The 16,279-nt window shown below is 30.8% G+C and overlaps 1 protein-coding gene across 1 annotated transcript in view; it reads left to right on the top strand.

Annotated features, from left to right (window-relative positions):
- The window catches only part of LOC132753535 (E3 ubiquitin-protein ligase RNF213-like), a 115,065-nt gene extending 100,379 nt beyond the window's left edge, over window positions 1–14,686 (top strand). Inside the window, exons 70-90 of the mRNA XM_060744012.1 lie at window positions 101–218; window positions 1,384–1,500; window positions 1,723–1,836; window positions 2,025–2,078; window positions 2,533–2,724; window positions 3,084–3,192; window positions 4,511–4,545; window positions 4,816–4,913; window positions 5,495–5,648; window positions 6,210–6,384; window positions 6,748–6,848; window positions 7,021–7,078; window positions 7,470–7,657; window positions 7,916–8,045; window positions 8,373–8,427; window positions 9,425–9,653; window positions 9,848–9,922; window positions 10,498–10,689; window positions 11,060–11,158; window positions 11,835–12,034; window positions 12,901–14,686. Coding sequence (XP_060599995.1) covers window positions 101–218; window positions 1,384–1,500; window positions 1,723–1,836; window positions 2,025–2,078; window positions 2,533–2,724; window positions 3,084–3,192; window positions 4,511–4,545; window positions 4,816–4,913; window positions 5,495–5,648; window positions 6,210–6,384; window positions 6,748–6,848; window positions 7,021–7,078; window positions 7,470–7,657; window positions 7,916–8,045; window positions 8,373–8,427; window positions 9,425–9,653; window positions 9,848–9,922; window positions 10,498–10,689; window positions 11,060–11,158; window positions 11,835–12,034; window positions 12,901–13,072 — 2,665 coding nt within the window. The 3' untranslated portion in view covers window positions 13,073–14,686. The remainder of the gene's footprint in view (window positions 1–100; window positions 219–1,383; window positions 1,501–1,722; window positions 1,837–2,024; window positions 2,079–2,532; window positions 2,725–3,083; window positions 3,193–4,510; window positions 4,546–4,815; window positions 4,914–5,494; window positions 5,649–6,209; window positions 6,385–6,747; window positions 6,849–7,020; window positions 7,079–7,469; window positions 7,658–7,915; window positions 8,046–8,372; window positions 8,428–9,424; window positions 9,654–9,847; window positions 9,923–10,497; window positions 10,690–11,059; window positions 11,159–11,834; window positions 12,035–12,900) is intronic.
- The last annotated feature ends 1,593 nt before the right edge of the window (window positions 14,687–16,279 follow it).

Here is a 16,279-nt window from a genome sequence, read left to right as displayed (position 1 = left end):
TGCACATAATCAAATACTGAACAATCAATTTTTTTTCATTACATTCATGAATCATTCATTAAGCTACTAGAATTTAAATGATTGAATTGATGTTTTTCAGAATATACCTCGTTAAATACATATGCCGAGGTTATGGTGTAGACATATACAGGACATTATGTAGGAGTCAAGCCCCACTTTTAAGATGGATTGCTATAAAAGATATGAATATTGAAAAGGTAATTTAAAAATAAATTTTAATTATGTTTGATATATGGAAAATATATGGAAGCTTAAAGGTTGCCTAACAAAAATTCACGCAGCCTTATTTTTTTTGTGTCCGTTCAGAACAATAAGCTATCGTCCACAACAATTATCACAGGCTTAAGCAAAAGTCAGAATTGAATATTAAAATGGTGTAAAAAAAAGTTTGATTTGTTGAAAGTTGTTCTTCATATTGTGAAAGTTACTTACTGATTTTATAACGTATTAGTATATTGTCAAATGTGTTCATATCATGTATGCAATATTCAAATGTTATAATAGTTTTCAAAACTTTATCAAACGAAAAATAGAGGTATTCAGCTGTGTCTTTACTAAACGTCACTAATTCCGCATCATCACTAATTTCACTGTAATGGCATATTTTCATGTGACCAGTGTTAGAATTGGTCAAAATTGATATATTTTATTCATACACCTAAACAACAGAGTTTTGTGCAAAATATTTTTAACTAAACAGAGCAAAATTTTACAAATTTCTGCAAAAAGCAACTATAGTGCATTAAATTTGTGCATACGTCTGAAACAATAATGATTTTATAAATGTTCTTGTTTGTTGAAAAAATAAATTTTGACTTTCAAAGAAAGGATAGTTTTAATATTTAAAGTTAAGCAAAATAACATGTAAATGTGTTTAATGAAACATGAAAAAACTGAAATGTTACACTATTACCGTGATTTAAATGATGACATACTATTTTCAAAATGGCCGACATATAGTCTGCATCTGGTACATTAAAACTGACTCTGACTGAATATATTGTTGTTTCCTTGTGTCATGCAGTAGAAAATACCTATATGTTATAGCTTATGATAATTTTTGTACCATCAGTTTCATTTGTTGTTTTCTTTCTTGTTTCGAAGTGTTAAGTACCGCGAACTAAGAGGAGCACAGTATACTAGTCTTCTAAATAATTATAGCAAGAATTAAGAATGAATAGGTAATGTTTTTAAAACACTTAAAATTCATTTTTACGTTCTAAGTTGATTTGAAGATATCAAATTTTAGCGTGGATCCCATTAAGCTAAAAATTAATTCTACTTTGTTCTGTTTTCTAGATTAAAGTTTGTTGTACTGTAAGCGAAATGTTTTTTGGAAAATCACAGTGTGGCTTCTTTCAGGTTGTCGAAGTTTCTGACAGATACGTGGTTTGTGGAAAACCATACGTTACTATACGGGAGGCTTTGACCAAGGTTGTTCTCGGGGAAGCAATTGATCCCCTTACCAATGTTCTTACCGTAAGTAAATTGGTATAGAAATACATTGTAGAATCATTGAAGAGTGTCATGAGAAATAAAATAGAAAAAGTCTTAAACCAAAGTTCTATTTAGAAAATCCAAGTTTTACTAGAATAACTTTACGCCGGAACTTGTTAAGTGTTTGTTATGAAAATGTAAGTAGAACTGTTCTAGAAATTATCAAAATGTAATGTAATTACAAATGACTGCTTGAAATTTTAGGAGTTACTACAAACAGCTGGAGTCAAAGTAGAGACGTTGTTTACACTTGCGGTACACAGAGAGGTGACCAGCTCATACCTGTATCCACAAAATCAAAGGAAACTGACGGAAAATGTAAATTTTTATAGGCAATCATTTTTGTCTTTTTAACTGGTTTGACCAACATATTCATGTGGTTGAAAAGGCCATTGAACATTTTCATGGGAATCGATACATTTCATGATCTATTGTATATTTGACTTTGCTCTTCAATTAAGCATAAAATATTGGGTTCGTAATCTGATTTCTTTTATTTATTTTAGGTCTTGACTACCTTAATGACGTTATTTGCTGAAAGCCAAATGTTTAGAAACAAGGTAATGGAAAGACTCATTAGATATCTTCACCTGAGTCAGTACAACTTCTTTTAAGAACACACAAACATTTCGATATCAAATTATTATATAGATATGCTGATTTTTATGTTTTTTATTATAAATATAATTTGCCGTACTTCCTTCAGTTTTAAATCTAGCTCACACAAATATCCAATGAAAACGAGTATATCATTTACTCCCTTTTAATTGTCATTAAGAACTGATCTTATAATTGCAGAATTATCATAACTACGAGCTGTATGACATTTTTAATAATTGTTTATGGGAAAGCTAATTATATTTCATTTTTACATTTCATAACATTATAATATTAGTAAATATATTGGTTGGTTGAATTATTTAAAGGCAGTCATCATTTATATGGTATATGCTTCAAGGAAAGTGAAAAACCTATCTTCGTTAACTTTAATAAAAACTTTATTTATTTTCGTAGGAATTACTGAGATCCCTAATTGAAAATCAGATGGTTCCAAGAACACTTAGATGTGAAGAAGGCGAGGACCTGCTTCAGCAGGGCTTGAAATGCATTATACTTCATTTTCAGTCAGTCTTTTTAAATTTGGATTGTGAAAGAACACTTCTTCAGCCTTTGAGGACTTTAATGACAAGTCCACAATCGTGCACTGTGAGTTTGTTATGAAAATCCGTTACTTTACTTACGTATCCATGTATGGTTTATATTTAATGTTTTAACGTTCTGTATTTCACAAAGCGGCCTGTTGTAAGATAAAGTAATGATTGTATACTGCAAGTCTTAACAGCACAGTAGTCCTATGTTGCTGGATCGTGTTTGGGGATTCGTTCATTGAATGCCATCCTTCCCTTCTGAACTTGTTTCTCATATTTTTAGCAAGTGATAGAAAAACATTTAAGATAAATCGTTTAGGATAAAAAACAATAACATGACACAAATCTGCAAAAATCGTAAATGAAAAATATTTCTGGAGTATGGTTTTAATATATGTACCTTTATGGTGATTTCAGAACTGGTTTTTACCTACCATGCCACAGGATGATCTGGAGGATGTTAAAGTTGCTTTACTAGCTGCGCGTAACCAGATAAGGGGTGCTGATCATAACCCAGTTTTTTACAGTAAGTATTTTCAGCGTATTAATAAATATAAATTAGTGATGAAATAGATCGTGTACTATGTAAACACAATGTTACCCGCAGTCATGGCAATCACGGTTCGTACTACTGTGCATAAAACAAGAAGAGCTTGAGACATCGTAGTATGACTGGATAGGCAAACGTGAAGGACGTTCCTGTTATAACTGTCAAAATTGTCTCTGTAGCTCCAATTCGAATAGAAAACTTAAAGCCGAATCAAAACAGGGATAAACACTTATAATATGACATACATAATAGGCCGTTACATAACATAGAAGTAGTCCGTATATGCAAAGGTATCATATGTCTTCCCAGGGATCTCAAATGTTCGTCCGGTTTTGTCATGGTGTGCACTGTTTCTTAAGGCAAGCTTTTGGGTACGAAAGTAGTTTTGCAGTGTTTCAGTAACTGTGTGCCATGTTGTATGATGTTTTTGCGCGTTTCTTTGCTATGTTACTTTGAATTTTCCTACTGTTTGACACGGTGTTGATATGTTTGAGGCCTGCAGGAATGTTTTACTTTCTTATTTCTAAAAACATATATGATCTAAAGACTAGTGCGTCGTAACTCTAAACAGGTCATGTAAAAGGCACAGGTTCATACTGTCATGTCCATGTACTTCCCTTTAAAATAACAACGTATTTTAAGGGTTGTCAAAGATGCGGGCTACCAAAAGACAATAGTGATTAAAAACAAAATGGAAAAGGAGAGATTCTTTTGAGGTATACACTTTCGGCGACAAGGATCACTCGATTGTTTATCCTTCTCGCTGACTCGAATAAACGTAACTGCAGCTAACAAACTAGAAAACACATAATCTTCTCTGTCTTTGGCTTTCATATGTACTCATTGAAGTATCTTTATACAAAAGTTGATAACGTTTTGGGATATGGGGGTCTCACTAATGGCGAAAACGCGCTGTTATACCCTATGCAGCCACGCTAAATATATGGAAGGCCTGAACAAAAAACACATCGGATAAAGACGAGAATTACATAAGGGATCCCATTAAAACACATTGTACCTGTAAGCAAAATAACGGAGCATTAACAAATGTAAATTGTTATGGATTTTAAAAGAATTCATTGACCTATGTTTGACATTTGTAATGTCTTAAATTGAAAGTGGCAAATTGTTATTGTGAAAATTGTCTGTGCTCAAGACATTTCCTAAAAAGTGACCACTTACTAGACTTGTAAAATTCTGTTTTTCTCCTAATATTTATTACTCTTATTTAATTTTCAAACATTAAACGTTCTAATGTCATCATCTCTTAAAATTAGAAATCTTTATCTTTCAGGATGTCCAAATGGCCATCCATATGTTATTGGCAATGTAAGTATTTCGGATTTGTGTTTGTACAAAAACGATGTTGTTATGCTTTTTGTCCTTCTTTTCAATGTAGAAATAATTCAACTCATGCAAAATATGTTTCAGCGTAACAATATTAAACTTCACAAAATACATATGTATATATAATGATTCATATACATAATGATATACATTTTATTTTCAAATACTAAAATACATGATTTAAACAGACATTATAACTACTCTTTTAAGTAGTATTTAGAACTATTATTACTCAGTTATTTATTTTTAAAGTGCGGTCGAGCTGTTGAAAGAGCTTATTGTAGAGAGTGTGGTGCTGAAATTGGCGGTCAAAGACATCATATCCTAGCGGGAAACACTAAGGATATGGGGTAAGTTGAAATTAAATCAAACCTCCAATCACTGAAGATCGTGAAGTTCTACGTTCTTTCTGTGCTTCAGTAATTTCAATAATTTCGTTGGATGGTTCATTTATTCCAACGTGTGTGTAAAACGATATTAGAGTTACATGAGGTTTTATAATCACCACTGTATTAAACATCTACTGCTGTTGATATCTTCATAAGTTCGCACTTTTTCTTCATTGAAATATTGAGTTAGTTATGCTGAAGAGAAGGAGGTGTGGCCTTACACTGGCTAATCAAACTGAACTTGCAGCTTTACTGTTTTAGGCAATACTTGTGGTTTCAACTTTGATTTTTTATACGAATTGCATCAGTATAGAACTGATATCACCTTGATATATGATAATAAACTTTGATGTTGTTTTGCAAGGCTCCGCCACCATAAATACTATTTTGAAAATTGCAAAGGAAACATTTTCAAACTGAATAAATGTTATGACAGAAAGTTGTGTCAAACGAACTTGAGAGTTGAACTAAGCTGCAAGGAATACAAGATAAATCAATTATGATGCAAGGAAAATCTAAACGTATAAACATTGCATTTTTAGAACTGATAGAACAGAGACAGGGCATATACTTGGTCAAGCTGCTACAAGAGGCCGCGATCCTAAACCGGAAAGGCTCATGACCCCAACTAGTTGTGCAATTGTTAGATGTTTACTACACATTGCTATGTACTTGGGAACGAAGGAAAATTCACAGGTACTTTTAAGATAATTAAATGTTTGATCAAATAAATCAAATAAGATAATTAAAACTTGTACAATTAATTAACCATAAGTATCACTTTGTTTCACATGCTAGGACTTTTTAAAAAAAATGTAATAATTATCGGCCCATTACATGATGAAATATGGTCTTAGAATTAAGTTATTGTTATCTTAGAATTAAGCTATTGTGACGTCTACTTTAATTTCCATTTATTGCTATTCTTTTTCATTTAAAGAATGACAGCACTATGACAATATTTCATATCACCTGTTACAAACAATGTTACAAACAATGTTAAGAAATAACGTCCTTGTGACATGATACATGCCATGGCCTGTATGTAATGAAATTTGCGGGTATTTTTAAAAGGATTGTAAATGCTTATTTTATGATAGAAAAAGGTGAACATTATATTTAAAAATGTAGAAACAAAGTGATCCCTCGGAAGTATTAATCACAACAAAAGTTCATGAAAATTGCAGCTAATTGATAATTATATAAAAACTATGCATATATTTGCATTATATTTTTTTTATTTTGTTTGTTCATAAGGGGGTACAGAATCTAATAAAACCAGATATAGAAGAATATGAAGTTGAACACTATTTGTGGCGACATATAAAGATTGATATTGATACGCTTTGCAAGGCTCTGAATCGAAGTACTGATGATGTTCTGCTGTTTATGCATCTAGTTATTGATAACATTTTCAATGCACACCAGGAAGGTTAGTAAATATATTATTAATAAAAGTCAAATTGGTCTTTTATTCATCTACAATTATCTCTGTTAGTAGTCTAAGCACAGTGATTGTAAACATTAAACATATTTCTTTTTTCTTCTTTTTTTTGAGGACGGGGAGGCAGGTTGGTTTCTTATGTTTTTGTCCAGATTCTCCTCAGTCTATGTTAGTTGCGACTGACTTGTTATTTTTTTTATATAAAATTGCTTAAAACAAACTAATGAGATAATTAGAGATGTTTTGTTATTACTCGATATTCTTTTTATAATATTGTGGAAATATCCCGCAACACCATTGAGTTCTCCAATCAAAGACAATTTGTATTTCGTTCTCCTGACTTTTTTCCAGACGCTGAAGTAACATATGAGGTTTTGCAGTTGATAACAAAAGAGGGACGTTCAAAATGGGAAACTCTTTTCTGTTCAAGATTACTTCAAGGTGTACTAAAGGTGTGTTTGTTTTCGTATGAGAGTATTTTAATAAGACGCGTACGTTTAAGTAATACAGTAAAAAAACAGTAGGGCATCATTAGTAAATGTTTTTAACTTATTGTTATGTTTAATATATAATCAGATATATTTTATATGACCTTTCATAAATTCTCATAACATTATATTACAGGTTACTGATGAAGCATTGAAAACAAGTAGTCAGTTTATAGCAAAAGACAAAAGATTAGGTATATATATCATTATATATATTATTCGGTATACCTATTTGCCATTTACGTCACAAACTTCCAATTACCCTTCAATAGTATTCCAGTATTGTTTTATTTACATTTTATAGATTCAGAACTTAATTAAATTCATCTAATACACTTATTACAATTAATGTATTTAGTTTTTGCCTTTTTATCTTAATATGCCGTTCAATTCTTTTCACTTTTTCATAATATAAATGATAGGCATTCACTTTTCCCTTTGCATTTGAATGATGCAGTCAATAATCAATCAACCTACACATTATTACATTTATTTTGTTATCACAATATGCAATTGAACAGGTACTTTATGATCAAATTGTAAACTTGATACTATATAATTTTGTTCTCGTGTATCTTCAATTAGGAGCTGACCCTCTTCTATGTTTGTTGTACGAAACGGACACCCAAACAGAGAACGAACATACAGCAGAATTACATAACATGCCTCGTGTCTGGAGATACAGAACTACCATTTCCCTTCAACAACTAAGACAGGAAGTAGATGCCAGCAGCCCCAATAAACATAAAGTTCTGAAATTGTTTCTGGAAGAGGTAAAAGATTTACAGTAGAAAGCCACAAAAAAGACGAAAAACACATTTTTAAGGCATTTTAAGATTTGTTTGAAAGCAATATGGCCAATTTTCATCGTTTTTATATAATTTGTTTCATCAACTATTCTTATTTTATGAAAAACATGTAAGTCATAATATTTATTAAATTAACAAAATCTGGTCATTTTCATCCAGTAAATGTAAACTTGTTTTAACTGAAAAATCGATTTAATCAACTGACAGCATTGTCTTACACAGGAGCACCGTCTTAGGGCTATAAGATATATACCAAGTATCCTTCATCTACATCGGATGTTATTGAGCAAATACTATAAAAAGATTGACAAGACCGAGGCTTCGAATATCACATTTGGGATGCTTGCTCAAGGTATTATTTCATCACCTAATACAATGTAAATGTAGTCTAAATGGCGATAAATTTATCGCCTGGAAATGAAAGGCAACAATTTAAATGTGTCCATTGAAACATATACAGTGGTTGATTTTTGTACTTCGTGTTTAATGTTTAAGATTGAACGTTTTTTTTGTGTGTTGATTTTTTTTCTATTTGTTGGTTTCATTAATTTATAGTTATATTGTAAATAAATTTTCAGAAAAAAAACAAATAATGAAGAATAGGAAGATGATCTTAAAAATCGTAATGTTCTGCAAATAAATTCAGTACGTTTGTAATATAAACTTTGTTATATTGTAGAACAAGTTGCCGGCATAGAAACAGAAGCACTGCTTCAAGACTTTAAACATTTTGGGTTTTGGAAAAAACATCTTAGATGTATTGTAAGTAATATCCCCGAAAATACGCACGATAATATTTTTTTTCAGTAGCTTTTGAAATTCTACGGGAGGAAAAAATGTTCAAATAATGTTTATTGAAATTGTTTTTTGCGATCCCGTAAGATAAATTTTGAAGGGCAATTATGAAAAAACTTTTAAGATTTATATCTGCTTTTTCCAATGCTACCCTTCATTTTTCGTAACTTATTTTGTATAAATCATTTCAAAATGCATTCATTAAAATTTTACTTGATCCAGAGCCTAATTAAAAAACTTCGTTTAAAAAAAAACAATTGCATAATTTCTCATTTAAGCTTTTTTCCCCTTTTTACAAATTGATTTATCATTTACTAATAACATTTGCATTTAACCATTTTGAATTTTTTATTTTATAATTTCATTGCCCAACTGAACTTGGGGGCAGAGGTGTCCAAAAAATTTTTGCAAATGCGGATTATGACAAAACCCCTTTTAATCTTGCGCTACCTACTGGAAAGAAAAGGACTTTGTTCTTATCGTTGTTGGGTTTTCTATTGAGAAGTCAAATGCCTTTTTTTGACAATCATTTAAAAAACAAAAATAATAAACATTTTGTAATTAAATAATTTATAATTTTTCAGCCTGTCTTTTTTAATTAAAACGTTTTGGCCCAGTGGTTAAGGTCGTTTTCTCAAATAACTTCCCCACCCCGGTTTTTTTAACCCCCCCCATTTCCATAATGGGGGGCTACCACCACTACGGAACGCGTTCTCCCCTTTCCCCCTCTTTTAAATTTTGCAGATGGTCATTTTAGGGCTCTTTAAGAAAAGTCAAAAGTCATATCCTAAACTGAGTTAGTGCATCATAAAACCCAACCAAATAAATGTATTGAAAAAAGGTCAATAGCTTTTTGATATGTAAAGCAAATTTTTCAATTTATAGTTAAGATTTGAAATAGATATGTTACTCATGTAAAATTTAATTTAATTTCAGAAATACATCATTGATATCTAAAGTTTTACCGAAGGATGTGACATCGGCCCATTTGATATGTTTTGATCCACAACATGATTTGCTACCACTACTTTTGGCTAATTGTCATTACTCATTTGAGCTTGGAAAAGGAACAAAAATTGAGTATAATTTGACTGGCCTTGAAAGGCAACTGATGGACAGATTCCTTTTCTCAAAGTCCATTATAGATGTGGGACGCTATTTGATGGTAAAGTTTTCCCATTTAATGTTGCTGTAAAAATTATTAAATAGCAAGCTGATATTGATGACTATAAGGAAGACAAGTTTTATTGCTATTGGTTGTCTTATTTAAAAAACACACATGTTTGACATCTTGTGTAAGATGTTGTTGCTTCAGCATATAAAATAATAACTTTTTACATGATTTTTTTTTCATTTCAGATTGACACTATGGTATACAGAACAGAAATAACCGATGCTGTAGTCTTTAAAAGGCTGGAAGACAAAATTCCTCAGGTACTTTATATTTATTAGTGAATTTAAGTTTTATTTTTAGAACTTAATTAAGCATCATGGTATTTAATATATGTATATCTTAATGTTATATAGTTTAGTGTTTTGTGTTCATTAAATGCCACAATTTTTGTAAAAGATTGAGTACTACATGAGCAGGTGCTTGAGGGGTTTTGAGAGATTTCCATTACTAGTATCTGGCTTATAATAAGGATCAATAAAGCCATATCAACGATATGGCCTGCTTATTTTTTGTTTTAGTATTCTCAAACAATCTTCCCTTAGCATCTTCATCTTTAATTGATTGTTAGAGGTTTGTGTACACGTAAAATGTTCCATTCATTTCAAATTATAAAACACATTATCATAACTAAATATAGACGTTTCAGTTATTCAAACAACTTGACGTTCAAGTCAACATTGAAATGGACTAAAAATGGAGACACATTACACTTACATTAAATTGCAGATAAATTATACTTATATCCATTAAAAACAAGAAATTTAGGCTATCTGACGAAGACATGTTAACTTTAAAACGTCAAACTTTTAAACCATAATTAAAATTCTGTTTGCAGGTGACGTTAGATTCTACGGTAAGGACACAAATATGTAATGATATAAGACATTTACCGGAGTTATGGCAATCCCTGACAAACACTGACATAGCCATTAGCTTTCTCAAAACAACAGGTGGACACCCAGAGCAAAATTTACATGCTTTTATGACAGATACACTTCAGATGGAGTCTTCTATTCCAAGTCGTAAAGTATGAATACTTTTGTATCTTTTACCATGAATTCCTAATTCACCATCTAAATTTTTTTTTTTTTTTTCAATTTTACTTTTCATTGTCATTCATGCCAAACATTTATGTTTAAAGATTAAGTACTTCTAAACTCAGTGCTGCTTAGGCAGGTTTTGTATTAACTGATAAACAGACTGCATTTTTTCCTGAACATTTTTATTTTCATTGTTCCCTAGGGAACTCATTTTTTCAGAAAGAAAATGTTTTTTATGTAAATAGAATTATCTGACGTGTAATAATGATTCTACCTGTTATAGCAAAAATGTACGATTTCACAATTGTTATGGTAATTTGTACATCAAAAATTCATATTTTATTGATACAATTGTAGGCACAACAGATATGTGAGTTCCAGCACATAAAATCCCTATGGTTATTGTTGTCTCTGCAGAAAGCGAAGAAAATGTCAGACTCTGACAAGGGTAGCATGGTAAATATGAATTTCAAATTACATGTGATCATCCTGTTGAATTTATAGGCAATATATTTTGTGCAGTGCATTCTCTGTGCATGGACAACTTTCTGCCGTGATTGTTTTAGTAAAGTTAAAATGGTTGAACTTTGTCCATGTGGTGACAGCACATAGTTTATTTGATTTATATTTACATCATCAATAAAGTGTATTTTGAAATCTAAATGTGTCATACTGAAAAATATATGTATCATATATGCCTTTCATAAACATACATGTATGCACTGCGTCGGATGTGCGTTATCTTGGTTGCTAGGTTCGCTGTTACGGACAAGCTATTTGCCTGATCAGACAAGACATAGAATTCAATTGATATAACCATGCGATATATGGCAAAAATTGATAGGCTGAAATTTTTCAATTGACAGCCCGAGTCCCACGTAAAGTGCATAAAAGTATTGGTTTTTTTTGTGGTTTTGTTATATATGCCTGAAAACCAAAAAAAAAATCAGCATGTGAATTACATTGATAATGCTTTCATCTGATCTGTCCAATTCATACAGATGATTTCATTTTATGTATCAGTGCTATATGTAACACCTATGTATAGTATTTGAGCATTTTATTTTTGTTTTATATGATGTTTTTTGTTTAGATATTTATTAATTCTTTGTATTTTCATAATCATTTCTAGTCTATATTTGAGAGCGTTCCACCAGAATTTCATGAAGATATTTCTGAAGAATTGCTCACGACCTTCACGAACTACACACAGTCGCTTTCTATAGAAAGGCTTACTGAACTTGTAGAAGCTATTCACGAGTTTATTCTACTAGTAGTAGCCGTGAAACAGAATATGGACGATAGTGATGCCATGTATACAACTGAAAACAAGTATGTCAATCAAAATATCAAAACTTTATAAGAAAATAATAATTATACATTTGATACAAACAGTGTCTGTAGCTGAAATTATATTTGTTAATTATGAATTTAATTGTCTATAGCAACATGTTTAAGAATACATATTCTTTATAATACCCTCTCGAAGTCTGAGTGACAGCTTAAAAGACGGGGTGATATAGATTTGGAGTTCTCCATCCGGGTGTTCATCCTTCTGTCTGCCCGATGTCCGTTCGTTACAACTAAACATAAAACTTATTGAGAAGAAACATAACTCTCTTTTGCAAAATTTTGGAGTTAACGCCCTTAATTTTTCTCTGGGGCATTTACTGTAGTAGAAATTGTTATTTTAATTTCGGTATTCCTAAGATTGTCATTCTTATATAGACAAGCTTAATGTGAATGACAAAACGACATTAAATAATGTCATTATATTTTTAAAGGAGGTCCTTTTGCTTTACACTTCTCATTAATTGTATAGGCTTTTGTATTGTAATGATGTTCCTAGGCACATTATACTAAGAAACTTCAATCAAATGGTATATAAATTCAAGGAATTGCTTGTCATTATTGTTTTCATTGCTGCAGTTTATTATGTATATCCTGACACATTTATCACACCTCTTGTTTTACTTTTACCACGGATTTATATTATATATATGTAATATAAATCCGTGCTTTTACGTAAAGCTTTTATAACAAAATTCAATTTATTGCTTATAATCTTGACTTCTTGTCTCCTTAAACTGAATTAAAAATTAATTGTATTACTTTTACATTTCTTAATTGCCTTTTGTTAATTCACTCATATTACCATTATAGCGTTACATATTGTTTTATTTGTTTTTTTTTTCTAGGATAAGTGAATGGTTGTATGGATATATGGACAGTCTGGATAATCCATGCATTGATTTAGAAGTACTTGGAGATTTTCCGGAAGAATTGTTGTTCAAACACAGCGTCAAGTTATGGATGGTAACTTACAGTCAGTTAAAGATAAAGCTGACACGGAGTGCTGAAAGGTTTTAAGAAGAAGAAGAAGAGTCATTTCAATAAAAAATGAACTTTTTATGAAATTGATGTATTTTGAGTGACTATTGTGAACACAGTGTTATTGGAGTGACTGTTTTAAGCATAGAGTAAATGAAGTTGCCATGATTATAGAACTTATTCATAAAAACTTGTAAAGCATTTGTTTGGCAGTTATCTCACAAAAATCGTGTGTTAAAGCTATTAAACCTTAGTTTACTTATATCATGATAGTTTAATGCCATATTCGTGAATTTTGTGTCATGTTGTGTTAGTATCATTATTGTTTCGGCTGCACTGAAGTGAGTCATGTTTTTTTTTTAAGTTTATTGATCTTTATTATTTTTTATGTTGTATAAGGTTTTGTGATGATACAATTATGATTTCTGAACATTACATTTATAATAATGGTACTGTGTCATTGATACAAAATCTCTCATTCAAGCCTCATTGATTGGATATTTTTCGTTGATGACAACCATCCCATCTAAATTATATAATCATGTTATCAACAATACACCAGATCACATAAGCTGGCTTGCGATAACTTCACTGACAGTATATATTTATATATTTTTTCATTCTTACTTTTCTTAACCTACATGAACCTTTTATTTTGCTTAAATTATGTAATATATCCATCTGTTATAACTTTGTAACATTATTATGTCCGTCTCAGTACAGTAAGAGGTTGATTGTGTAGAGTATGACTGAGTTAGTAGAATAATCAGATAATCTTACGTGTGTATAATATATGAACAGAACTGTTTGCTCATAGTTGAGAATTGTAAGTGAAGTACGAGATCTTATATATTTATGTATGTTTGAAGTGTTTGCGTTATTCATTATCTTATTTATTTAAGATTTATTGTAACAATGTTATTGATGTTTTGATAAAACATAATAATACTGTTGATTTCAAATCCATGTGAGAAAATGTTTTTGAATATTTTAATTACATGTAGCTGAAAGTCACAACAGTGGAGTAGGTTTGCATATACATTGATATACATGATTATTGTCTGGAGCACGTTTCCAATCCATTATTTGATACAATGTTTTTAATAAATTGGATATTTACTTTTTATACTTGGATGTAAATGTTGCTTACTGATATTTGACAATCAATGGCAACTGTAAAAAGTTTTATATACTTATTGCATCATGTTTAATGGCATTGTAAACAATGTATAATTCTTATAAGAATGCTTAAGGCAAAGGATTTTTATTTGGTTGATACACCGAGGAAAAAAGTTATTTGTGCTTTTTATATTTGCTTTTGCATTTGCATGCCTCATTGTAAGAATAAGATTATATCAACTGCTTACTCATTATAATGGATTTATATTACATGTAATATAAATCCGTGTCATTATGTAGCATTTCTCCTTGAATAATAGAAATTAAATGTTTCTTTTCCTGAGCCTTTACGGAGGTGAAAGTAATGGTTTGTTGATTGTTTGATAGTAAAGCTAAGTAAGCATATTGATTATTATTTAGCTGTACAAAAATGATTGCTTGTAAAAATAAGCATATTTATATCTTTGTTATATCATTACCTTGTGTGAATGGTTTGATAAATAGTTGTTCTAAATAAAATGGATGATTCGTAAATGAGTGTTAATTTTTATTATACTATTTTTCTTTAATAAATGAAATTATCTTAGATTGGATGATGAATAAGACGGACTAGATGTCTATTCTCTTTAGTCAGACCCGAGGATTTTTGAGTAATTTTATTTATTTCATCATGATTGAAATCAAATTAAATTCAAATTTAGAAACATATGCACATAAACGACAGTTTCGACGGTATATATAAATCTATTTAAAGCATGACTGTATATTTTAAAGTCATAAGACGACTATACCGATGTAGCGATGTAAAGTGACCCCGTCATCAACATACTCCAATTAGTTTAATAGTGTTTAAATCAATTTAATATACTATCTGTAATTAGGTCAATATTTTGTGTAGTAATTTACACACACTGTATTGTACAAAAAGGATCACTTTACTATAGAATTATTTCCGGTTTTTCTGTATTGGAAATGAGACCCGGATGATAAATTTTAAGAATATTGACTCTCACCAGACATTAAATTATGACCCCTTTACACGTAGTAAAATGACCCACTCCAGGAACAGTAGCCACCTCATCACCAATCCGAGAAAATGATGGCTCGCACTAGGACCAGCAAAACATATAGCATTAACTTATCTTAGAGACAATGTATATAACATATAATATTTCATCAACAATTGATGGAACATTTAACATATGCACGCTGTAGCTGCTAATTTCAAAACATACCATTGAGTATTATATTTCAATACACAAAAACTAATATCAAATAATGATAAATTTTGTGACTTAACATTTACCCATTTCAATTGCAAATAATGTATATAGTATAATGTATAATGGTTACTTTAGTAGTAGATACAATAGGACAAAATGATAGTAAATTGGCAGTTATAAAATCTGACAGCTGCCAACTGTTGCCCCGTAGTTCATATCAGTGTTCGGGATCATTGATTTCATTGAGGATACTAAAAACAGCCCAAACCGGTGCAAGGGGGCGTGAGACATGTTGCACATTTTTATTATATCTCATAAATATAATCAAACTATAAAAAAACAGGAACAGAATGGAAAACTAAGTAAGCCTCTGTAAAAGTTTAAGTTTGCATATAGATTTGAACCTAAGATAATGGCGTAGGTACATGGTTAGGTCAAGGTACATAAAAGTCAAAGATATTGTACGGTTCGTGTTGGTACAACATCAGCAGCTTCAAATAGTTTATGGTTTGTTTAAGATTGATAAGTGGGTTCAATATTATATAGGTTTCTGATGCTGGGGCCATTATTTTATAGAAAAGGTGTCGGTCATTTTTCTGTAGAATAATGACCGACCGGTGCATGGGTCTTTATTCAATGGGGTTACTTTACTTGACTTCACAGGAAATGTGCTTTTTTAATCTGTGTATATCTTCACATATCTCTATGTATATAACATGTATATAATCAATAAAACTGCAGGTCACGCCTCCCAAAAATGCCCTCGTCTGTGCAAAGAACATGTAAAACAGTCGATAAATACAGACTGATAAAAAAAGTTCGGGACTTTGAAGGCCGACTCAAGAAAGTATATACATCTAAAATACTGCTTTTCCTATTGGATAATTTTTCACACACCTATTGT

The sequence above is a fragment of the Ruditapes philippinarum genome, unplaced genomic scaffold, assembly GCF_026571515.1.
Source record: "Ruditapes philippinarum isolate M1 unplaced genomic scaffold, ASM2657151v2 ctg2314_1_1_1_1, whole genome shotgun sequence".
Classification (NCBI taxonomy): Eukaryota; Metazoa; Mollusca; class Bivalvia; order Venerida; family Veneridae; genus Ruditapes; species Ruditapes philippinarum.
This window is presented reverse-complemented; position numbering and strand designations above follow the sequence as displayed.